The 26,039-nt window shown below is 38.6% G+C and overlaps 1 protein-coding gene across 1 annotated transcript in view; it reads left to right on the forward strand.

The window, feature by feature from the left end:
• Positions 1 to 11,165: 11,165 nt before the first annotated feature.
• Positions 11,166 to 26,039, forward strand: part of LOC117317701 (low-density lipoprotein receptor-related protein 4-like) — a 39,221-nt gene continuing 24,347 nt past the window's right edge. Inside the window, exon 1 of the mRNA XM_033872581.1 lies at positions 11,166 to 11,316. Within this exon, the coding sequence (XP_033728472.1) occupies positions 11,253 to 11,316 (64 nt within the window). The 5' untranslated portion in view covers positions 11,166 to 11,252. The remainder of the gene's footprint in view (positions 11,317 to 26,039) is intronic.

Below are 26,039 nucleotides of genomic sequence, written 5' to 3' on the forward strand. Positions count from 1 at the left end.
AGTACTGTGTCTGTGACTGTAGGTTTTCTCTAGTACTGTGTCAGTGACTGTTGGTTTTCTCTAGTACTGTGTCGGTGACTGTTGGTTTTCTCTAGTACTGTGTCAGTGACTGTGGGTTTTCTCTAGTACTGTGTCAGTGGGTTTTCTCTAGTACTGTGTCTGTGACTGTGGATTTCTCTAGTACTGTGTCAGTGGGTTTTCTCTAGTACTGTGTCAGTGACTGTGGGTTTTCTCTAGTACTGTGTCAGTGACTGTGGGTTTTCTCTAGTACTGTGTCAGTGACTGTGGGTTTCGCTAGTACTGTGTCAGTGACTGTGGTTTTCTCTAGTACTGTGTCAGTGACTGTGGGTTTTCTCTAGTACTGTGTCAGTGACTGTGGGTTTTCTCTAGTTCTGTGTCAGTGACTGTGGGTTTTCTCTAGTACTGTGTCAGTGACTGTGGATTTCTCTAGTACTGTGTCAGTGACTGTGGGTTTTCTCTAGTACTGTGTCAGTGACTGTGGGTTTTCTCTAGTACTGTGTCAGTGACTGTAGGTTTTCTCTAGTACTGTATCTGTGACTGTGGTTTTCTCTAGTACTGTGTCTGTGACTGTGGATTTCTCTAGTACTGTGTCAGTGACTGTGGGTTTTCTCTAGTTCTGTGTCAGTGACTGTGGATTTCTCTAGTACTGTGTCAGTGACTGTGGATTTCTCTAGTACTGTGTCTGTGACTGTGGATTTCTCTAGTACTGTGTCAGTGACTGTGGGATTTCTCTAGTACTGTGTCAGTGACTGTGGGTTTTCTCTAGTACTGTGTCAGTGACTGTGGTTTTCTATAGTACTGTGTCAGTGACTGGGTTTTCTCTAGTTCTGTGTCAGTGACTGTGGGTTTTCTCTAGTACTTTGTCAGTGACTGTGGGTTTTCTCTAGTACTGTGTCAGTGACTGTGGGTTTTCTCTAGTACTGTGTCAGTGACTGTGGGTTTCTCTAGTACTGTGTCAGTGACTGTGGGTTTTCTCTAGTACTGTGTCTGTGACTGTGGATTTCTCTAGTACTGTGTCTGTGACTGTGGATTTCTCTAGTACTGTGTCAGTGACTGTGGATTTCTCTAGTACTGTGTCAGTGACTGTGGGTTTTCTCTAGTACTGTGTCAGTGACTGTGGGTTTTCTCTAGTACTGTGTCTGTGACTGTAGGTTTTCTCTAGTACTGTGTCTGTGACTGTAGGTTTTCTCTAGTACTGTGTCAGTGACTGTGGGTTTTCTCTAGTACTGTGTCAGTGACTGTGGGTTTTCTCTAGTTCTGTGTCTGTGACTGTGGATTTCTCTAGTACTGTGTCTGTGACTGGGTTTTCTCTAGTTCTGTGTCAGTGACTGTGGATTTTCTCTAGTACTGTGTCTGTGACTGTGGGTTTTCTCTAGTACTGTGTCAGTGACTGGGTTTTCTCTAGTACTGTGTCTGTGACTATGGATTTCTCTAGTACTGTGTCTGTGACTGTTGGTTTTCTCTAGTACTGTGTCAGTGACTGTGGGTTTTCTCTAGTACTGTGTCAGTGACTGTGGGTTTTCTCTAGTACTGTGTCAGTGACTGGGTTTTCTCTAGTTCTGTGTCAGTGACTGTGGGATTTCTCTAGTACTGTGTCTGTGGGTTTTCTCTAGTACTGTGTCAGTGACTGGGTTTTCTCTAGTACTGTGTCAGTGACTGTGGATTTCTCTAGTACTGTGTCAGTGACTGTGGGATTTCTCTAGTACTGTGTCTGTGGGTTTTCTCTAGTACTGTGTCAGTGACTGTGGGTTTTCTCTAGTACTGTGTCTGTGACTGTGGGTTTTCTCTAGTACTGTGTCAGTGACTGTGGGTTTTCTCTAGTACTGTGTCAGTGACTGTGGGTTTTCTCTAGTACTGTGTCAGTGACTGTGGGTTTTCTCTAGTACTGTGTCTGTGACTGTAGGTTTTCTCTAGTACTGTGTCAGTGACTGTGGGGTTTCTGAATTTTTTTTCAACTATAACTCTCTGTCCTTTTCATGAAAGCATTCTCTGGCGAGGTTTAATTAGATCGTTTTCAGTCATTTATTTGTTGAATAGTCCCTCATGCTTTGACTGGAGTTTTGTTCGTCATTGTTTGGTGAGATGACTATTCTGTCATTGTTTGGTGAGATGACTACCCTGTCATTGTTTGGTGAGATGACTATTCTGTCATTGTTTGGTGAGATGACTATTCTGTCGTTGTTTGGTAAGATGACTATTCTGTCATTGTTAGGTGAGATGACTACTCTGTCATTGTTTGGTGAGATGACTACTCTGTCATTGTTTGGTGAGATGACTATTCTGTCATTGTTTGGTGAGATGACTACTCTGTCATTGTTTGGTAAGATGACTACTCTGTCATTGTTTGGTGAGATGACTATTCTGTCATTGTTTGGTGAGATGACTTCCCTGTCATTGTTTGGTGAGATGATTATTCTGTCATTGTTTGGTGAGATGACTATTCTGTCATTGTTTGGTGAGATGACTACTCTGTCATTGTTTGGTGAGATGACTATTCTGTCATTGTTTGGTGAGATGACTACACTGTCATTGTTTGGTGAGATGACTATTCTGTCGTTGTGTGATGAGATGACTATTCTGTCATTGGTTGGTGAGATGACTACTCTGTTATTCTTAGGTGAGATGACTATTTTGTCATTGTTTGGTGAGATGACTAATCTGTCATTGTTTGGTGAGGTGACTGTTCTGTCATTGTTAGGTAAGATGACTACTCTGTCATTGTTTGGTGAGATGACTATTCTGTCATTGTTTGGTGAGATGACTACTCTGTCATTGTTCGGTGAGATGACTATTCTGTCATTGTTTGATGAGGTGACTATTCTGTCATTGTTTGGTGAGATGACTATTCTGTCATTGTTTGGTGAGATGACTATTCTGTCATTGTTTGGTGAGATGACTATTCTGTCGTTGTTTGGTGAGATGACTTCCCTGTCATTGTTTGGTGAGATGACTAATCTGTCATTGTTTGGTGAGATGACTACTCTGTCGTTGTTCGGTGAGATGACTAATCTGTCATTGTTTGGTGAGATCACTACTCTGTCATTGTTTAATGAGATGACTACTCTGTAATTGTTTGGTGAGATGACTATTTTGTCATTGTTTGGTGAGATGACTACCATGTCATTGTTTGGTGAGATGACTACCCTGTCGTTGTTTGGTGAGATGACTAATCTGTCATTGTTTGGTGAGATGACTACTCTGTCATTGTTTCGTGAGATGACTATTCTGTCGTTGTTTGGTGAGATGACTACTCTGTCATTGTTTGGTTAGATGACTATTCTGTCTTTATTTAGTGAGATGACTACCCTGTCATTGTTTGGTGAGATGACTATTCTGTCGTTGTTTAGTGAGATGACTACTCTGTCATTGTAAGGAAAGATGACTAATCTGTCATTGTTTGGTGAGATGACTACTCTGTCATTGTTTGGTGAGATGACTACTCTGTCCTTGTTTGGTGAGATGACTACTCTGTCATTGTAAGGTACGATGACTAATCTGTCATTGTTTGGTGAGATGACTATTTTGTCATTGTTTGGTGAGATGACTATTCTGTCATTGTTTGGTGAGATGACTATTCTGTCGTTGTTTGGTGAGATGACTATTCTGTCATTGTTTGGTGAGATGACTATTCTGTCATTGTTTGGTGAGATGACTACCATGTCATTGTTTGGTGAGATGACTATTTTATCATTGTGTGATTAGATGACTATTCTGTCGTTGTTTGATGAGATGACTACTCTGTCATTGTTTGGTGAGATGACTACCCTGTCGTTGTTTGGTGAGATGACTAATCTGTCATTGTTTGGTGAGATGACTACTCTGTCATTGTTTGGTGAGATGACTATTCTGTCGTTGTTTGGTGAGATGACTACTCTGTCATTGTTTGGTGAGATGACTACTCTGTCATTGTTTGGTTAGATGACTATTCTGTCGTTGTTTAGTGAGATGACTACTCTGTCATTGTTAGGTAAGATGACTATTTTGTCATTGTGTGATTAGATGACTATTCTGTCGTTGTTTGATGAGATGACTACTCTGTCATTGTTTTGTGAGATGACTACTGTGTCGTTGTTTGGTGAGATGACTACTCTGTCATTGTTGGGTGAGATGACTATTCTGTCATTGTTTGGTGAGATGACTATTCTGTCGTTGTTTGGTGAGATGACTATTCTGTCATTGTTTGGTGAGATGACTATTCTGTCGTTGTTTGGTGAGATGACTATTCTGTCATTGTTTGGTGAGATGACTATTCTGTCGTTGTTTGGTGAGATGACTATTCTGTCATTGTTAGGTGAGATGACTACTCTGTCATTGTTGGGTGAGATGACTACTCTGTCATTGTTGGGTGAGATGACTATTCTGTCGTTGTTTGGTAAGATGACTAATCTGTCATTGTTTGGTGAGATGACTATTCTGTCATTGTTTGGTGAGATGAGTATTCTGTCATTGTTTGGTGAGATGACTACTCTGTCATTGTTTGGTGAGATGACTATTCTGTCATTGTTTGGTGAGATGACAACTCTGTCATTGTTTGGTGAGATGACTACCCTGTCATTGTTTGGTGAGATGACTACTCTGTCGTTGTTTGGTGAGATGACTACTCTGTCATTGTTGGGTGAGATGAGTATTCTGTCATTGTTTGGTGAGATGACTATTTTGTCATTGTTTGGTGAGATAACTACTCTGTCATTGTTTAGTGAGATGACTATTCTGTCGTTGTTTGGAGAGATGACTATTCTGTCATTGTTTGGTGAGATGACTTCCCTGTCATTGTTTGGTGAGATGAGTATTCTGTCATTGTTTGGTGAGATGACTATTCTGTCATTGTTAGGTAAGATGACTATTCTGTCATTGTTTGGTCAGATGACTATTCTGTCGTTGTTTGGTAAGATGACTATTCTGTAACTGTTTGGTGAGATGACTACTCTGTCATTGTTTGGTGAGATGACTATTCTGTCATTGTTAGGTAAGATGACTATTCTGTCATTGTTAGGTAAGATGACTATTCTGTCATTGTTTGGTCAGATGACTATTCTGTCATTGTTTGGTGAGATGACTTCCCTGTCATTGTTTGGTGAGATGACTATTTTGTCATTGTTTGGTGAGATGACTACTCTGTCATTGTTCGGTGAGATGACTATTCTGTCATTGTTTGGTGAGATCATTACTCTGTCATTGTTTGGTGAGATGACTATTCTGTCATTGTTTGTTTGGTGAGATGACTACTCTGTCATTGTTTGGTGAGATGACTATTGTGTCATTGTTTGGTGAGATGTCTATTCTGTCATTGTTTGGTGAGATGACTAATCTGTCATTGTTTGGTGAGATGACTACTCTGTCATTGTTTGGTGATATGACTAATCTGTCATTGTTTGGTGAGATGACTATTCTGTCATTGTTTGGTGAGATGTCTATTCTGTCATTGTTTGGTGAGATGACTAATCTGTCGTTGTTTGGTGAGATGACTATTCTGTCATTGTTTGGTGAGATGACTACTCTGTCATTGTTTGGTGAGATGACTATTCTGTCATTGTTTGGTGAGATGTCTATTCTGTCATTGTTTGGTGAGATGACTAATCTGTCGTTGTTTGGTGAGATGACTATTCTGTCATTGTTTGGTGAGATGACTACCCTGTCATTGTTTGGTGAGATGACTACTCTGTCATTGTTTGGTAAGATGACTATTCTGTCATTGTTTGGTGAGATGACTATTCTGACGTTGTTTGGTGAGATGACTATTCTGTCATTGTTTAGTGAGATGACTATTCTGTCATTGTTTGGTGAGATGACTACTCTGTCATTGTTTGGTGAGATTACTACTCTGTCATTGTTTGGTAAGATGACTATTCTGTCATTGTTTGGTGAGATGACTATTCTGTTGTTGTTTAGTGAGATGACTACTCTGTCATTGTTAGGTAAGATGACTATTCTGTCATTGTTTGGTGAGATGACTATTCTGTCATTGTTTGGTGAGATGACTATTCTGTCATTGTTAGGTAAGATGACTATTCTGTCATTGTTTGGTGAGATGACTATTCTGTCATTGTTTGGTAAGATGACTAATCTGTCATTGTTTGGTGAGATGACTACTCTGTCATTGTTTGCTGAGATGACTACTCTGTCATTGGTAGGTAAGATGACTATTCTGTCATTGTTTGGTGAGATGACTATTCTGTCATTGTTTGGTGAGATGACTAATCTGTCATTGTTTGGTGAGATGACTACCCTGTCGTTGTTTGGTGAGATGACTACCCTGTCATTGTTTTGTGAGATGACTAATATGTCGTTGTTAGGTGAGATGACTATTCTGTCATTGTTTGGTAAGATGACTATTCTGTCATTGTTTGGTGAGATGACTACCTGTCATTGTTTGGTGAGATGACTACTCTGTCATTATTTGGTGAGATGACTACTCTGTCATTGTAAGGAAAGATGACTAATCTGTCATTGTTTGGTGAGATGACTATTCTGTCGTTGTTTAGTGAGATGACTACCCTGTTCTTGTTTGGTGAGATGACTATTCTGTCGTTGTTTAGTGAGATGACTACTCTGTCATTGTTTGGTGAGATGACTATTCTGTCATTGTTTGGTGAGATGACTACTCTGTCATTGTTTAGGTGAGATGACTACTCTGTAATTGTTTGGTGAGATGACTAATCTGTCATTGTTTGGTGAGATGACTATTCTGTCATTGTTTGGTGAGATGACTACCCTGTCATTGTTTGGTGAGATGACTATTCTGTCATTGTTTGGTGAGATGACTATTCTGTCATTGTTTGGTGAGATGACTATTCTGTCATTGTTTGGTGAGATGACTATTCTGTCGTTGTTTGGTAAGATGACTACTCTGTCATTGTTTGGTGAGATGACTATTCTGTCATTGTTTGGTGAGATGACTATTCTGTCGTTGTTTGGTGAGATGACTACTCTGTCATTGTTTGGTGAGATGACTATTCTGTCATTGTTTGGTGAGATGACTACCCTGTCATTGTTTGGTGAGATGACTACTCTGTTATTGTTTGGTGAGATGACTATTCTGTCATTGTTTGGTGAGATGACTAATCTGTCATTGTTTGGTGAGATGACTATTCTGTCATTGTTTGGTGAGATGACTATTCTGTCATTGTTTGGTGAGATGACTATTCTGTCATTGTTTGGTGAGATGACTATTCTGTCATTGTTTGGTGAGATGACTACTCCTGTCATTGTTTGGTGAGATGACTACTCTGTCATTGTTTGGTTAGATGACTATTCTGTTATTGTTTGGTGAGATGACTAATCTGTCATTGTTTGGTAAGATGACTACCCTGTCATTGTTTGGTGAGATGACTATTCTGTCATTGTTAGGTGAGATGACTACCCTGTCATTGTTTGGTGAGATGACTACTCTGTCATTGTTTGGTGAGATGACTATTCTGTCATTGTTAGGTGAGATGACTATTCTGTTATTGTTTGGTGAGATTCATCTGTTTCTTTGTCAGTTTTGACTTTCAATGTTTGATTGGAATTTCTTTGTTTTTTGTTAAATTGACTTTCGTTTTTTTGCTTGAATATTGTTTGTCAATGTTAGGTTGTTGCTTCGGCTGTCGATGTTTTTTTTGTGAAATCTTTGTCGATGTTTCGTTGTGAATTTCCTGTCAAAATTTCGTTGACATAAAGTAAATTAAATATACTTCACATAACATCAATATTCACACATTCATTCAATTAACACTCACTCTGACATTCACACCATACCCAATAAAAAAGAAAAGAAAGACAATGATGAAAGTAGTTCTAAGTTTTAAAATATATAAGTTTTAATTAAATCTATTGGTAGATAAAATGTAATTATTTGCTTTGGTTAAAATATATTTATTATTATCAAATGATATATACTAGCTACTACATATTAGTAATTCTACATTTGAATATCCAATATAGTCAGAAATATCATATAAATACTGGATTAAATGATCATTATATTCATCCCAATCCATATCACTGACATTGTTACGTAATTGACATAATAATTTAATTTTCTGGCATTCCAGGTAATGAAAACTTCACAGATATACATTTTTGAAGGTATTTGTATATTTTAAAGTCTTCTGTTGAAGGTACCAAGAGTAGGCGGGGAAGTGATAGAAGGATTAAGATTATTCCAAAGACGCATGACATCAGGAAAAACTTCGATCATAAATACAAGCTCTAGATTGAGGAATGTTTAAAAATCTGTTGTGTGTTATGACAGCGATACCCTGTCCCTAGTTTGGGTCATTGTCGGCTGTACCAGTAATCCACATACTAGAGTTTTCTGTCTTATGACATACACATGTAAGGTTGTTGTCACCACAAACATAAAATACAGATCACTCGTTTGTAGTAGTAACAAAAAACGTTGACTGTAAATGAAGAGTAGTTTTGATTGTGTCTAAGGGCATGACAAGTGTGACATTGGTAGCTTTTCAGATCTGCGCTCCGATAGCAAGTCGGTGTTTTCTTTGTAAGGCAACGACCCCGGGGTAGTCCTCTCCGACAATAGACACATGTTAATGTTTACAGTGAAATAAGTGCCGTTATCTCAGGACGAGATCACGAAGACGAGTAATTACGCGACAAGTAAACTCGTGTTTGTGACGTGGACATTGTGTAAGGCGCATTCCACAGGGCCAAATACATTTTACAATGTACGTAACAATTTATTGAACTTTTAAATGTCGAGTTGCCGCCATGTGAAATGAGTCGTTATATACAAAATGTATACCTTCACACTTCCCTCTACTGAGGTATCGTGGCACTGTCACGGATTTAAAATTAGAATTCGAAGTCCGTGACACCACTGAGATAGAGGTGTCGTTTATCATAACACTATTCTCGCAGCTTCTAACCAACCAGACATGAATTACTCCATAATTGACACGCCATTGTAATGACACTAATAAGACATGTATGAGTATAGTAAGGCTTTGTACCTGTACATGTCGGTGTACGCATTAAGGTAGGAACATCATCATGTAACATCCCCACCCCATACCCAATCTGATTAAAATACAGATCTTCACTACACACCGCGAACGCATACCGTACTACATCTTTATATTCGGGTTATGTTCATGTTGCCTCCTCTCCCTCTCTCCTCCACCTCCCCGATACCCCCTCTCCCCTCTCTCCCCTACCCTAGACCCCCCTCTCCTCTCCCCTACCCCCTCGATCCTCCTCTCCCCTCCCCACCCTCTCTCCTCCCCTAGACACCCCTTCTCCCCTCCCCACCATCTCTCCTCACCTATACCCCCTTCTTCCTTCCCCTCCCCTACCCTACCCTCTTTTCCCTCCCCACGACCCCCATCTCCCCTCTCCCCTTCCCTAGACGCCCCCTCTCCCCTACCCTCCTCCCCTCCCCTCCCCTCCCCTACTCTCTCTCCCCACCCTCTTTTCCCTCCCCACGACCCCCATCTCCCCTCTCCCCTTCCCTAGACGCCCCCTCTCCCCTACCCTCCTCCCCTCCCCTACTCTCTCTCCCCTTCCCTAGACGCCCTCCTCTCCCCTACCCTCCTCCCTTCCCCTACTCTCTCTCCCCTTCCCTAGACTACCCCTCTCCCCTACCACCCTCCCTTCCCATACTCTCTCTCCCCTTCCCTAGACGGCCCCCTCTCCCCTCCCCTCCTCCCTTCCCCTACTCTCTCTCCCCTTCCCTAGACGGCCCCCTCTCCCCTACCCTCCTGCCTTCCCATACTCTCTCTCCCCCTCTCCTAGACGCCCCCCTCTCCCCTACCCTCCTCCCTTCCCCTACTCTCTCTCCCCTTCCCTAGACGCCCCCCTCTCCCCTACCATCCTCCCTTCCCCTACTCTCTCCCCCCTCTCCTAGACGCCCTCTCCCCTACCCCTCGCCTACCCCTCTGTCATCTGTTATTAAGCCCTTCTGCGTTAAACGTGAATCAGGATGTATAAGTATAAAAGGTATATCATAGAATTGTAACTCATTTAAATATGGTAACAGACATCGTTGTTCTGTTTTGATATAAATTCCAGCCTAAAGTCAGGGAAGACATCCTGAAAGTATGGGAAATCAAAATGTGTCTTAACATATATTAAGACTTAGACGATATAAATAAAGGATAAAAAGTTGAACAGTTTAATTCAATTAAAGAGTTAATGGTTGGTACCCAAAAATCATCTACATGTAGAAGGAAGTGTTTCAAAAACTCAAGTATACATGTATCACAAGAAAATATGTTCGTAGGAAAAACACAATACAATGTCTGATCATTCCCATTGTCTCATGAAAACAATACATTTGTTGGGTAAAAGCGAGAATATCCTAAGAATCAGTATTACTTATAATTAACTTGTCATTCAAATATTTGAATGAAACCGTCATTGTTGTATAAAACAATACCTACCTATTGTTCGCTAAAAGTGAGACACCCTAGAGTCAATATTACTTACAATTAACTTGGCATTCAAACAATTGAATTAACCTGTCATTGTCTTCTACAAAACGCCGATCTTTTGTTTTCTCAATAATTATAGGAAACACCCTCGAGGCATGTCATCATTAAACGCCGACAGGATCGAAGGTTGTGTAAAACAGTAGTAGATTATAATCATTTTAAAATACATACATTACGTGACAGTTTTATATACAATATACATATATATATTTGTTAGTGATTGGAATAAAATAGAGTTTTAAATTGTGACGATAACTAACCGTTTATCTTTTATAACACCAAAAAATGTGTTTGTAAATGCCTTTTTGTTTACACAATTAAAATGAAAACCATTGTTGTATGCTAAAGCCTTAGGTTTTACATTTTAATTTCCTGTTTAGATTTTTACAATGTTTATATATGTCTGTTATATTGGCGGGTATTGTCAAATGGCCTTATTGAATATGTGAGTATACAACGTCCAAGAATCGATCGGGTATTTCTGATGGGTAATTGAGAATCATTTAAAGATGGAAACCATTCACTGTTTTTTTTTTAAATACGTTTCAATGTAACCTATAACTGATCCTTGTCCGACACACGTGTGGAGTGCCCTACGCTCTGATTGCTACTGATCGGGACAATGCTTTCAACCTGTGTGAACCTCGTTCGGGTTGAGTGGCGACCAGTATATACCGTACATACAGGTACGTATATTACAGGTGGGTTGGCTGTGTGAGGGGTAGGACTCTCCGTGACACATGTCGTACAGACGTTAAAGCAGGACTTATTAACAGCAGCAACATCGATAAACCAACAATGGGTTACCTGCCAGTACAGTTATGGATAATTTGTCTGTGGATCGCCCCAGTGCCAGGCCAAGGTAAGCGAACAGTAGTTAGGGTTGCATTGTACTTCAAACCGATGCCATCTCCATACCCAAGACCCGATTCACTTTAAAAAAAAAAAGACTGATTTGTCGCCTTTCTACATTATAGAAGGATCTTACAGCGTATTGATTAATTATAGAAATAAACCATGCACCAAAAAGAAGGCGTGACCAGTTGGTATCGGTCGGAGAACCGTCAACTGTAAATGTTTGACTATAGATTTTATTATTAAATGTATTGTCATCTTCATGACGACGCATGGCTTTGTTGAAGTTTTCCTTCCCAAATGAGAACTTGAAATATGATATGTGTATGTATATATTATAATAACAGTTAATATGAATTTCCTTCACCATTATAATCACCCAAAGAGCTGCGTACCCGGGGCAAGTACATGTATACCACTATACCTACTCGAAGATGATTTTATAATTAGTTCTTTCTTTTTAGATCGATATGATAATATCTTGATGTTAAACTTCAGATTATGACCAATCAATAAACAACGATGCACGTGACTATTTGACGCGTGCGGTAGTATTTATGATGTAGCATAATTTGCATAATCTAAGTCTTTTTTTTTCTAAAGAAATTCTTCTATATAAATCATAATCATTGTAATACTGCAATGTCTAAACCTAGGAATTGCTTCAAACTTCGATCCTGATGAGCGAAGTTTGTCATTTCCTCACGTCATAGTGACCTTAAGTGGCGTGATAATGAGTAAATTGACCAGCTATATTTAGGGACGGGACATTGAATATAATTACCACCATTATGACGCGCTTTAAACCGTCGTCTAAATACTGTATAACGAGTAACTAACAATGCTGTTTTATAGTGTTAATACATTCTTGAGACAATATGCTATAGCTAGCTGCTGTCGGTTATTGGTGTTTGGTATTGATTCGTCCTGACATTGTGTTTTGTCAACTCTCCTGTCTTTTTTTTAGTATTTTATCGACATAAGAGTAGGTCATCGCCACATTTTTCACCTCGAAGGCAAGCTTTCTTCGTCCGTATCAAAGCTGTTGTAAAACACTACATGGTAAATGGACGTCGTCCTGTAAACACTGACTATCTGCTGTAATCTCACAGCTACTGTCATTTGAATATTAATAAAAACTTAAAATATTAGTGACACACCGATTGTGATCTTAGCGTTAATTACGTGTCTCGATAGTCGACAAAGCAGACATAGTTATCAGTGAATATAGATATACGGCAAGTAGATTTCTATAAAATGGTACGTATTATAGCAAGTTCCAGTAATCCCATATATGGTTAATTGCACCAACTGTGTTTGTGATTTCTTGTTAATTGCCTGCCACTAGCTATAGGAGACCGTTAACATTGTGGCCGATCGTCTTGCGCTGTAAATATTAATGGGGTGTTCTATATACTTACCATTGTTGTCCTATATAAAGGTAGTTTGGATATTTATTCCCTCCTTTGTGACTATAATAAAAAGTAGTATCCCTGTTGGTATCTAATGTAACACTTGTCTATGTGTTTCTGATCTTTATAGTCTCCTTTCTTTACACTACGCGCTACAGACGGGCCGAGTTAGGCTAAATGTCTAATCCAAATGCACAGCAAACCCTTCAAGTACATGATCTGTACGCAACCCCCCCCCCCCCCCCCCCCCCTAAAAACCAATGCCATCTGAGCCATTGCCTGACACTTTCCCCAAAATTGTTCATCTATTCCAACCCTCCATACGTGTATTTTTGCAGGAAACTTATTAGTTTTTAGCCTTTTATTCACATATAATCACCGATAAAACCTTCCCTAAAGTCCGCAATTAAGTCACATAAACCAGCATTTGTATAAGGTACCATGTCCGGCATTAGACTTTCTTGATAAACATTAAACATTAAACACAAAGAACCCAAAATACAAATAGCACAAAGACCAACTGAAAACGATTTACACAAGAGAGAGCCGACAGTCATATTAAGGAGTCGTGGTGATGATGAATGACAATTAGTTAATTGTGTTTGGGGACATTCCATGTACACGACCTATATGTACAGAGCCTTTCTTTCATTGTCACACAATCAATGCTTGTGTACATTCCAGTTAAGGACGCAAACGACTTGGCTGTCTTTTGATGGTAATCATCCCGGGGACCTTGGGCAGTGTATGCGTCCAAGATTAAATCTGTAGATATCTAGGTGTAAAGGCCTGAGAGCTGAAGCACGATAAACACTTCTATATACATACCTATATAGGATACTTAATATAGGTGCACGTTTTTACTGTGTGGACATAACATATCGAGATCCCCACATTGAACAGAAGCCAGGTCCCAGTCATTAATACCTAGACAGACGGATTTCGAGGCGGGCTCGACTGATGTATAAAAATGAAGGTCTATCGGAGCAGCACAGTCCTGCTGTACAGCATTCATACAGATATAAATTCCATGCACATTACTTCACATTGTATAATGACGATCAATCGGATCTGTTTGATGATGACAGTATTTCCCCATTCAATCCCTTCAGTCACCTCGCCAGACTGCTACTGTCATTTGAGTTTAGTCGAGAAAATTAAATATCGCACATAAATCGGCAAAATCAGACTTCGTGTTAACACTCAACTGGACTGATCTAAGCGGTTGGACAATTGGACACCGTCATCAAAAGTAACACTCTGTAAAAATCGTGAGACCATAAAAATAATTTCTAAGCATCAGGTAAACATGAAATATCGCAGTGTGGTTATACTAAATGGTGGTTTTGATGTTTAAGTAGAGGTTTTATTAGTCTAGTAATTATAGATGGTGGTTTGGATGTTTCAGCAAAGATTGTACAAGCCTATTACTAGTAATTATAAATGGTTGTTTGGATGTTTCAGTAGAGGTTTTAGTAGTCTACTACTAGTAGAGTTTTTAATAGTGACAATTATTTAATGTCTGTTTGCAGTAAAGGTTTGACTCGATGCTAGAGATTTAACCAGGGGGCGTCACTATCAATTTGAATTAATTATGCCGACCGTGATATACATGTACATTGTCAGATTATTTGCCTATAATTTACATAAACAACTAGTAATACAGAGACACTAGATGACTTCGTACAATGCCCTCCTGTATAGGGTCAGCATCTCTCCCTGTACACAGCACTGTCTGTTATTACGGATTCGTAGGGGCCTTTCCGGGTATATCCGTGTGGACTATATACATATAGTATGTTTATGGAGTCGCTCAAATCAAACAAAATTATAATAAAATCTATTAACAAATTCATGTTCAACCATCTAAAATAGCCCGCTTGGCGACAGATCACTCTACTCCCAACCTTTGACCTTCTGAATTTTTTGCCGCATAGCCAAATACCCGACGAACGGTGTTTAAGTAATTGTTGGTGTGATGCCTCTGTTTAAGAAATTATTGGTGTGATGCCTCTGTTTAAGTAATTATTGGTGTGATGCCTCAGTTTAAGTAATTATTGGCATGAGGCCTCTGTTTAAGTAGTTATTGGTATGATGCCTCTGTTTAAGTAGTTATTGGTATGATGCCTCTGTTTAAGTAGTTATTGGTATGATGCCTCTGTTTAAGTAATTATTGGTATGATGCCTCTGTTTAAGTAATTATTGGTATGATGCCCCTGTTTATATACAGTAATTATTGGTATGATGCCCCTGTTTAAGTAATTATTGGTATGATGCCTCTGTTTAAGTTATTGTTAGTGTGATGCCTCTTTTTAAGTAATTATTGGTATGATGCCTCTGTTTAAGTAATTATTGGTATGATGCCTCTGTTTAAGTAATTGTTAGTGTGATACCTCTGTTTAAGTAATTATTGGTATGATGCCTCTGTTTAAGTAATTATTGGCATGATGCCTCTGTTTAAGTTATTGTTAGTGTGATGCCTCTTTTTAAGTAATTATTGGTATGATGCCTCTGTTTATGTAATTATTGGTATGATGCCTCTGTTGAAGTAATTGTTAGTGTGATGCCTCTGTTTAAGTAATTATTGGTGTGACGCCTCTGTTTAAGTTATTATTGGTGCGATGCCTCTGTTTAAGTAGTTATTGGTATGATGCCTCTGTTTAAGTAATTATTGGTATGATGCCTCTGTTTAAGTTATTATTGGTATGATGCCTCTGTTTAAGTAATTATTGGTATGATGCCCCTGTTTAAGTACAGTAATTATTGGTATGATGCCTCTGTTTAAGTAATTATTGGTATGATGCCTCTGTTTAAGTAATTATTGGTGTGATGCCTCTGTTTAAGTACAGTAAGTATTGGTATGATGCCTCTGTTTTAATAATTATTGGTATGATGCCTCTGTTTAAGTTATTATTGGTATGATGCCCCTGTTAAGTAATTATTGGTGTGATGTCTCTGTTTAAGTAATTATTGGTATGATGCCTCAGTTTAAGTAATTATTGGCATGAGGCCTCAGTTTAAAGTAATTATTGGCATGAGGCCTCTGTTTAAGTAATTATTGGTGTGATGCCTCTGTTTAAGAAATTATTGGTATGATGCCTCAGTTTAAGTAATTATTGGTATGATGCCTCAGTTTAAATAATTATTTGCATGAGGCCTCTGTTTAAGTAATTATTGGTGTGATGCCTCTGTTTAAGAAATTATTGGTATGATGCCTCAGTTTAAGTAATTATTGGTATGATGCCTCTGTTTAAGTAATTATTGGTATGATGCCTCTGTTTAAGTAATTATTGGTATGATGCCTCAGTTTAAATAATTATTGGCATGAGGCCTCTGTTTAAGTAATTATTGGTGTGATGCCTCTGTTTAAGTAATTATTGGTATGATGCCTCTGTTTAAGTAATTATTGGTGTGATGCCTCTGTTTAAGTTATTATTGGTGTGATGCCCCTGTTTAAGTAATTATTGGTGTGATGCCTCTGTTTAAGTAATTATTGGTATGATGCCTCTGTTTAAGTAATTATTGGTATGATGCCCCTGTTTAAGTAATTATTGGTGTGATGCCTCTGTTTAAGTAATTATTGGTATGATGCCTCTGTTTAAGTGATTATTGGTGTGATGCCTCTGTTTAATTATTGGTATGATGCCTATGTTTAAGTAATTATTGGTGTGATGCCTCTGTTTAATTATTGGTATGATGCCTCTGTTTAAGTAATTATTGGTATGATGCCCCTGTTTAAGTAATTATTGGTGTGATGCCTCTGTTTAATTATTGGTGTGACGCCTCTGTTTAAGTAATTATTGGTATGATGCCCCTGTTTAAGTAATTATTGATATGATGCCTCTGTTTAAGTTATTATTGGTATGATGCCTCTGTTTAAGTAATTATTGGTATGATGCCTCGGTCACCGATGACCAACCCTCACGTCGTCACAGCATTATATATTTACTCAGATTGTCATGAGTTTAGAGCAGATATAAGCTGACGTTCCACTATTTACAGAGATGTAGTGTTGTTTCCAATAAAATGTATCACGATTTTAAGATGATAGATAAAAAGTTTTGGGGTTAATATCATGATTTCATTGTGGAATGATTAATTTCCCTGTCTCCGCCTCGGTTTTTGCTTTGGGAACATTGAATTCTTGCATTTAATCCAGATTTATGTCATGTGTGGACGTCTATAATGCAGAATGAGCTTGTCTTTCCCTCTGAGACACTCTGTTATTCTATAAGGACGTGAGGATTTCCATTTAAACCTCTCTTTATGCCCCGCCTTGTTTCACCGACCAGACGTAACCAAACACATAGTGTTATAATAGTAGTTCATAACTACACATGTCACCTGTTTTCACCATTCTTTTATGCCTCTCCATAGCTTTTGATATATTATATTCTATGCAATGGCAATACTTATAGGCGTTATTGTGTCAGTCATATTAAGTCTTTACAATTTTAGAATAGTTATGACATAGGTCTATACTAGATACACACATCTCACCTAAATCTATTGTAATATCTCTCAGTAACCCATGTAAAATACAAGACCACAACATCGGTGAACATTAGCAAACATCAACCATTTTATCTAAAAGAAGACATATTTGACCCGACTAGCTACCACCTACTCTCAGTCGCCCTGACAAGTGTTAGTATGCGTCACTGTGTATGTTGGATTTCCAACACTGTTTCCGCTCCTTCGGATCTGGAGAAACACAACACTCGCTACATTCACCATTACCACGCTCAAAATACCAACACAATTATACAGCAGGCATCATAATGGACGTCGACAAAGAACCACGACACACGGGTACAATACAAACACTACAGGATAGCGGGGTACACACTTGCATAGTTAGCTTAGGTATATGTTATCAACTCTGAATCCAAACAACAGTGCATAAGAAATAAACAGGCGTGAATCCAGTTCCTCGATCGGCCCTTTCCAGAACCAATGTCATCCTCGTCTAAACTTCGGGCGTGTACTGCAGAAAATAACCACCAACGAAATCACACAGGATAGGCTTCCAATTAAAATGAATTTACAACAGTTAATAGAAAATGCATACAAAGCCATAGTGTAACCGGAGCTGCGATAGTACAATGGCTGTTATAAGTTGTGGGCGCGTAATGCTGCACATTGAGTTGTACGTTTGTTTGGGTTGATATTATACTAATGGCATTTCATTAAAAACACTTACAGTCGTGTCACAATATATACTTACAGTCGTGTCACAATATATACATTATACTTACAGTCGTGTCACAATATATACTTACAGCCGTGTCACAATATATACTTACAGTCGTGTCACAATATATACTTACAGCCGTGTCACAATATATACTTACAGTCGTGTCACAATATATACTTACAGTCGTGTCACACTATATATACTTACAGTCGTGTCACTATATATACTTACAGCCGTGTCACAATATATACCTACAGTCGTGTCACACTATATTCTTACAGTCGTGTCACACTATATACTTACAGCCGTGTCACAATATATACTTACAGTCGTGTCACAATATATACTTACAGCCGTGTCACAATATATACTTACAGTCGTGTCACAATATATACTTACAGTCGTGTCACACAATATATACTTACAGTCGTGTCACAATATATACCTACAGTCGTGTCACACTATATTCTTACAGTCGTGTCACACTATATACTTACAGCCGTGTCACAATATATCCTTACAGCCGTGTCACAATATATACTTACAGTCGTGTCACAATATATACTTACAGTCGTGTCACACTATATACTTACAGCCGTGTCACAATATATACTTACAGTCGTGTCACAATATATACTTACAGTCGTGTCACCATATATACTTACAGTTGTGTCACACTATATACTTACAGTCGTGTCACAATATATTCTTACAGCCGTGTCACAATATATCCCAGATCGAGTGTCATCCTACTGGTTATCCCAGGTTCCACTGCATGTTGACCACACGTGGTGACTAAAAGTTGCCCCTTGCTTAATCGTTGGATTTCCATACAGTAAACCTTTCGAAACGCATTGTTTTAGGTTATTTTGGAGTAAAAATCCTCATATTTTGAGAAATTTATATAACATTTTTTCTTCTTCAATCAATTTACAAATTAGTTTGTAATTTATGTGAAACACATTTTGTAATATGTCAAATGTATTTTCTGCTCTGTTCTTAGGAACAGTGATCTTCAGGTAAAATATCATTTTCAGGTGGGATATTGAAAACTAGTAATTTTGCAAAATTTGAAAATGTTCAACAGTAAATCAATGTTTATATACGTCTATAGCTTATAAAGGGTGCCGGCATATTACCTCGGGGTGATAGTTTTTAGTGACTGTACCCGGGTATCCTTTGGTATCATATGGCGTTTTAAAATTCATCTGGAGTATTGATCAAGACAACTTACTGAACTGTCGGAGGTGAAATAATAAAAAAAATGTTTTAATACATCGGCGATGTCACCGTGAATAACTCTCGAGCGATAAAAACTGATAGGTCTAGTGTTGATATGAGTTTTATGTGATGTTGTAAATCCCTACATTTTATATGTAAGTAGAATGCAAATCCAAGCTATGTGTAAACGACTATATTGATGGTGCTGACCTCCGAAAGTTGTCTATTGTTATTGCTTTCTACGAGTAATAATTTAGTTGTAAAACTCTTTGTTTACCCGTGGTGTAACTAGTAATAACTACAACTGTATTACAAAATACGGATATTTGGGACGTTGAGAGTTTTCGCTCTCAAGTAACCCTAACATTTCAGGATATGTCATTTAAAACTCTAGGATATCTATTACTTCATTTTTAATTTCACGTGTATTTTATGGGCACAACAAAAGGATTGGGCAACAAGCATTGCTTATATAAGCTCTCTCCATGGCTTCAAGCAGATTTTTAAAAGTCGATACCGTATATCTAATTATGGGTATTCCTGTATACAAAATCAAGCCATACATGTATATAGATATACGTCTTGGCCCTGAGCCAATAGGATTTTGCTGCGGCAACATGGCTAAAGCATAACTGATACGTATAAAAATTTTGCGATGAGCTGCGAAATTAAAAAGTAAATGAACTAAAATAAAAGCTTAAAGAAAAAAACGAAAAACGAAAAACAAAAGAAGGAAAATAAAAGAAGCAGTATTAGGTATGTAAGAGCACGAAAACCCCACACTCACTCACTGTAACACCATATACATATATGTTTCTACTCGAACGGATTGGTTATGTTTGTTTTCATATTTAATTTAGTGTATACTAATAGTATATAGTAGTTCATTAAATGTCATTCGCTAGGTAACATTATTGAGTCCTGCAACACGTGATAGAAAATATGAAACATATATGGGCGTGGTTATTTCGGTAAGCAACATCCCGGGCGTTTGTCAACCCTGTCTGTCCAGAATGTCGACCTTTATAGTGATGTCACCAGCTCTTGTAGTAATACGAACCATAAAATGCAAAACATGGTAACTATGCAACCATTTTCACAACCACTCGCGAATTATTACTTTATACATATTCTGATTGTTAATCACATGGTAAGGTGCTTGACGGGATTGGTTTGGTATCGGTCAGAGACTTGTCCACAAACTTTACATCGCCACTTATAACTAAGATATAGATAACCAACCGTTTGTATGATGCCGAAGGTAACATTGAACGTAACATACTCCAGATAATGGTCCATATGAACCCGTGCACATAAAACATGGTACATGTTCCAGCAGATATACATATATTAAGATATTTCGATGTGTGGATTTTTATGATTTTGTAGTGCTCTATCTGACGTAAGGTTTCTATAGTTTTGTTTAGGACCAATATTGATATAACAAGTCCGTGAAATATTAACCTCAAATATGACGAATGAAAATTGACCCACTGTCCCCGTCGCTATACTAATTGTCACAACTGCTTCAAGAATGCAAAATGCCAGACACACAGTTTACATATGTTCACTTCCTTTGACAAGAATGTCGTATTTCCGTCTAATTATTCCTCTCTTATCCTAACTTGTAGTATTGAATTACACAGATTTCGCTCCTGTTTGTTTGTAAAGTAGTTTTATTATCTCGATTGTTTAGAGGAACAAGGACGTATCTCCAACATGGAGTGCTTACAATGTAGAAGTGAAGGGCCGTATCTCAAAATCAATTTTTAGATTTTAATAAATTACAACTACGAGTGAGATTTACTTATATAATTTGTACATTATATCAATTGAAATGGTCTAATTCTGTTAAAATACTATGTGATTTAAAAGAATTAGGCAATTTCCATTGATATTAAGTACATATTATATAAGAAATGCTCAGTCGGAATTGTAATTTATCAAAATAAAAAAAATGATAAATTTGAGATACGACCCTTGACTTCTTAGCACTCCATGTTGGAGATACGTCCCTGTTACTCTAAACAATCGATTCTTACAATAGCTAATATAAATCAGTTTGGCAAAGGTAGCATCCCAAACAATTGTGTGTCAACTTCCAGTTGCCATTCCTGAAAGTTATTTTTAGAAAACATTTTTTTTTTTATTAATGTTTCTGCGTGGTTACGAATGCATTTGATAATTGAAATTATGATTAATAAAGTTATTGCAATACTAGAAAGTCTATGTGTAGTTGACGTGCAGGTAGACTTCATAAAATGCAGACATCAATGGCGGATCTGTCTCCCAGCATTCCTAGTTATCAGTTATATCTTCAGTTGTCACTACCCTATGGATCACGTAAGCTTGAAAGGTTTTATCACTCGTGTTGAATCAGAGTTTTACCCAGGGCCAAATCGGCCATCCACCTATGTTTTAATTAAGAGTGACAAGGACCAATAACCTCTAACATACGGGTTAACAAGTGCCCATGTCACAGTTGGAAGAGCGCCGGATTGTTGACCGCAAGATCATAGTCTGGGTCGCAAATATTGGGGAATACACAGACTAGTTATACAATTGAGCAAAATAACATATATCAAATCTCTCTTCCAAGAGGGGACCAAATAACATATATCAAATCTCTCTTCCAAGAGGGGACCAAGCACGATAAGTATAGTAAATGGTCAGGCTATTTCAACCAATCATTGTCGTGTTTCCAAATGAAGGCGCACGGAGTTTACTTGGATTGGTCGAGCAATAGGGTCATAGTCTTCAAGACATGCACGCGATATCTTTTCCTTGTTTTTTTATTGTACACATGTGCAATGAATACTACAAAACTGAGAGTTTGATTTTCCTGTAGTAATACTGCTTCCCCTGTAGTTGATGGTCGAGCTGTTCCTGTATCTTTTTTGTCTGAACGCGGTAGTTCTAAAGTTTAACGGATAATGTTGTCGTTAATGAACACAGGTACAACCTCCAGTACACACACCTGACAGGATGGGGTACACACGGCTGTTATCATTTGAAAAGTAAGCGCCTTAGAGTAATTCCATAATTGGGTGTAGGGGCGCGATACAAAAGGGTTGATAAATTAAAGACTAACAATGCGGTCACATTTACTTGTGAGCTGGTGGAATAGAAGATACACCATTTACCAAATACTGGCCATCAACAATGGACAGGTCAGTTATCACCACGAGACTGCCATGTGTTATACGGGGACTGTAACGTGGACAATCTCAATTTACACGTGTACAAACATACAATGATGACGTCACAATTTACAATGAACCCACAACAGTATGCACGCTTTTTGTTGATAGCATAAACATGTCGTGTCATCAATGTTTACATTCACAACTGGACAATAAGTTCAGAAACACGTGATGCTTAATCGTGTACCAATATACTACGAAGTGAGATTTTAAGTGTAAGGTCCTATAATTACAGGACATTCTATGATGTAAAGTGCTACAAGTATAGGTAGGCAATGATAAAGCTCCATTCCAAAATCGGAATCTGTTAAAAAATGCAAGGTGTGGATGACATGTGCGATGTTGACATTGTCTATCCAACAGTGAGACAATTTCAGAACTTTCAGCAATCTTAAGAAATTCTCCGAGAAATGAATAGAATTCTCATAGAAAATAAAAAGGACGAAGACAATATGAAGAACACGAATCATCTTGGTGTTTTTTTGTTTGTTTGTTTGTTTTTCTTACCCTCCTACATGGATGAGACAACTTATGGCGTGTTTTACTCCATTAGCTGTCATACCCTGTATGTTTGAGTAAAAGATGTTATTCACGTTTTCGTGTGTGCGTGTAGGTACTGACCACGTGTTCTATCTGTTGATGCCACATTCAGTGATCAATACGTATTCATATCTAACCTGTACCCATACCCGCCAGAACAGAAGATTCGGTTGACGGACTAATTTGAAAAAAGAGCAGAAATATTACAACTTCCTGTGTAAATAATGTACATTTTGTATCTAAACACTGTTTGTTATGTCCATTGACAAGTAGCGACTGACGACCTGAAAGGTCAGTGCTATCTATATAGTTGTCCCCGGGAGCTTTTAGTATCACAACATTACACTCTGTCCGTGACTGGTACTTAATGGCACTGTAATTACGATAAAGGATTGAACTGACATTCACGCGGGTATGATCCCAAATCAGTTATATCTGACATTCACGTGGGTATGATCCCAAATTAGTTATATCTGACATTCACGTGGGTATGATCCCAAATTAGTTACATCTGACATTCACACGGGTATGATCCCAAATTAGTTACATCTGACATTCACGCGGGTATGATCCCAAATCAGTTATATCTGACATTCACGCCGGTATGATCCCAAATTAGTTATATCTCACATTCACGCCGGTATGATCCCAAATTGGTTATATCTGACATTCACGCGGGTATGATCCCAAATTGGTTATATCTGACATTCACGCGGGTATGATCCCAAATTGGTTATATCTGACATTCACGCGGGTATGATCCCAAATTGGTTATATCTGACATTCACGCGGGTATGATCCCAAATTGGTTATATTTGACATTCACGCCGGTATGATCCCAAATTGGTTATATCTGACATTCACGCGGGTATGATCCCAAATCAGCTATATCTATGACTTTAAAATGAACATGACTCGAGTTGCTCATATACATGTATCAGTACAAATGCGAGGAAATCCCGTTCAATGCGTACATTTGTTCACTTGTATTTGTAACTGTTTTTGCTGTATTGAAACTTCTATGAGGTCAGAATTCTTAGAACAGTCGTATTACAGTGATGATTGCTTCTGATGATGTGCGAGGTAGATACGCCATGATTATGTTGATTATTATCAAATTCAATTTCAAATTCCTTTTGAAGTGTAAAAATCCATCAATACCAACCTAAGAGCGTGGACTTTGAAACATATCTTCAAGTGTTGAAAGGTGTGCTTGTTATGGACGATAAAGAGAATGAGTGTCGGTCTGGTATGGTAAGTTTTAAAACAAATATATCATTGATAGGTCGATAAGATATGTTTTTATCATTCGGACGTTTATGACAAATCAATCCTGGTAGACACGCTATATATAGGCATTGCATTCTTTTTGTATTTTACCGAGAATATGGTCCTGGTAGTTGGTCTTGCTGGTTTGTTCGAACACTAGAAGCGTTGTATAGCTGGCAATCAAAGGGCCATTGAACAGGTAGGTCTGACGGAACAGGCGACGGATCTTTGTTGATCATGAACCGCTGGACCGGATCACTCGTCTCACCTATATACCTGTATACCTAGATGTATTGCGTTTACACACACGTATACACATGTACAGCACAAGTATATGTTCGTCATATTACTTTAGACATATATAATTCTCACTTCAGAATTAATATATGAATCGTAACATATGGGATTTATCTAGAGACAGTTGTGTATTAAATGGCGATTCAGTTGAACAGACACTGGACACGGTTGAAGACCTGATTGTTTTGGTGTCTGTGTAACGGAAAGCGAAAGTAGGACTTTTGGCGGGAAATAGAAAACGAAACTAGACCTCGTCGGGCAGAAGCTTCAACGTTACGTCCCAGTAAAACATGTAAAAGACATAGATATCTGTAATCACGTGGTACTTTCGTTAGTATAAATACAGGTGAGCTGGGCTGCTCGGGTTTCATTCTGATTCTGATTTCGACGAGTGAAGATCAGGGAACACTAGTAACGTTATACTATAGAATTGCATAGCATTACCATATACATAGGAAACAGTGTGGGCCTGAATAAGGCTGGAATACTAACACACTGTGGGGTTAGCGGATTGACAGGGTTACGGTACTGTACTTATATTATCACAGCGGTGATAGGGAGCCTGACAGTTGACTGTTGGCAGGTCGGTGTACAGGTAACTCTGGGAGGCTGACCGACGTATAGCTAGCGGCCGGGTTGTTGTGTATATATGTGCGCATACAGGAGCTCGCTGCAAACAGCAGTGAGAACGGCGGTCTGACGGACTGGTGCTGTATGCGTGGTTAACATATACACAGGCTCTAGCAGAGTGCGTATTGCAGCGGTTTTACTAGTAACGCGGTAGCGGCATTCAGAATCGCTGTTGTTAGTAGTATAGATAATTACGTAGTGGTCAGACAACCACTGGATACAATCATACTCATTGTTTTTACGCCCGGGCGGCGTTACGCTCTTATAGCAGAACACATATATGTATATATTGTACTTAGGGTAATATGTAGTAAATATCTCGAATCCCAAGACGTGACTTGGTAACGAACCCCTTACACGTCACATCTGGATAAGGTAAAGACCGGAATGCTTGGGTGTTTGGGCACGGTTAAGACCTGATTGTTTTGGTGTCTGGATAAGGTAAAGACCGGAATGCTTGGGTGTTTGGGCACGGTTGAAGACCTGATCGTTTGGTGTCTGGATAAGGTAAAGACCGGAATGCTTGGGTATTTGGGCACGGTTAAGACCTGATTGTTTTGGTGTCTGGATAAGGATGGAATCCTGATTTGTTTGGGTGTCTGGACACGGTTCTGATTGTTTCGGTGTGTGAGCAAGGTTAAAGTGCTGATTGTTTCGGTGTGTGGACAAGGACGATGACCTGTTTATTTGGGTGTTTGGATAAGGTTAATACCTGATAGTTTGGGTGTCTGGATGAGGTTAAGACCTGATTGTTTAGGTGTCTGGACAAGGTTAAGACCTGATTGTTTGGGTGTCTTGATAAGGTTAAGACTTAATTATTTAGGTGGACAAGGTTAATACCTGATTGTTGGGGTGTCTTGATAAGGTTTTGATTGTTTCGGTGTGTGGACAAGGACGGTGACCTGTTTGTTTGGGTGTGTGGACAAGGACGATGTCCTGTTTGTTTGGGTGTCTGTCTGGA

This window comes from Pecten maximus, chromosome 2 (genome assembly GCF_902652985.1).
Source record: "Pecten maximus chromosome 2, xPecMax1.1, whole genome shotgun sequence".
NCBI lineage: Eukaryota > Metazoa > Mollusca > Bivalvia > Pectinida > Pectinidae > Pecten > Pecten maximus.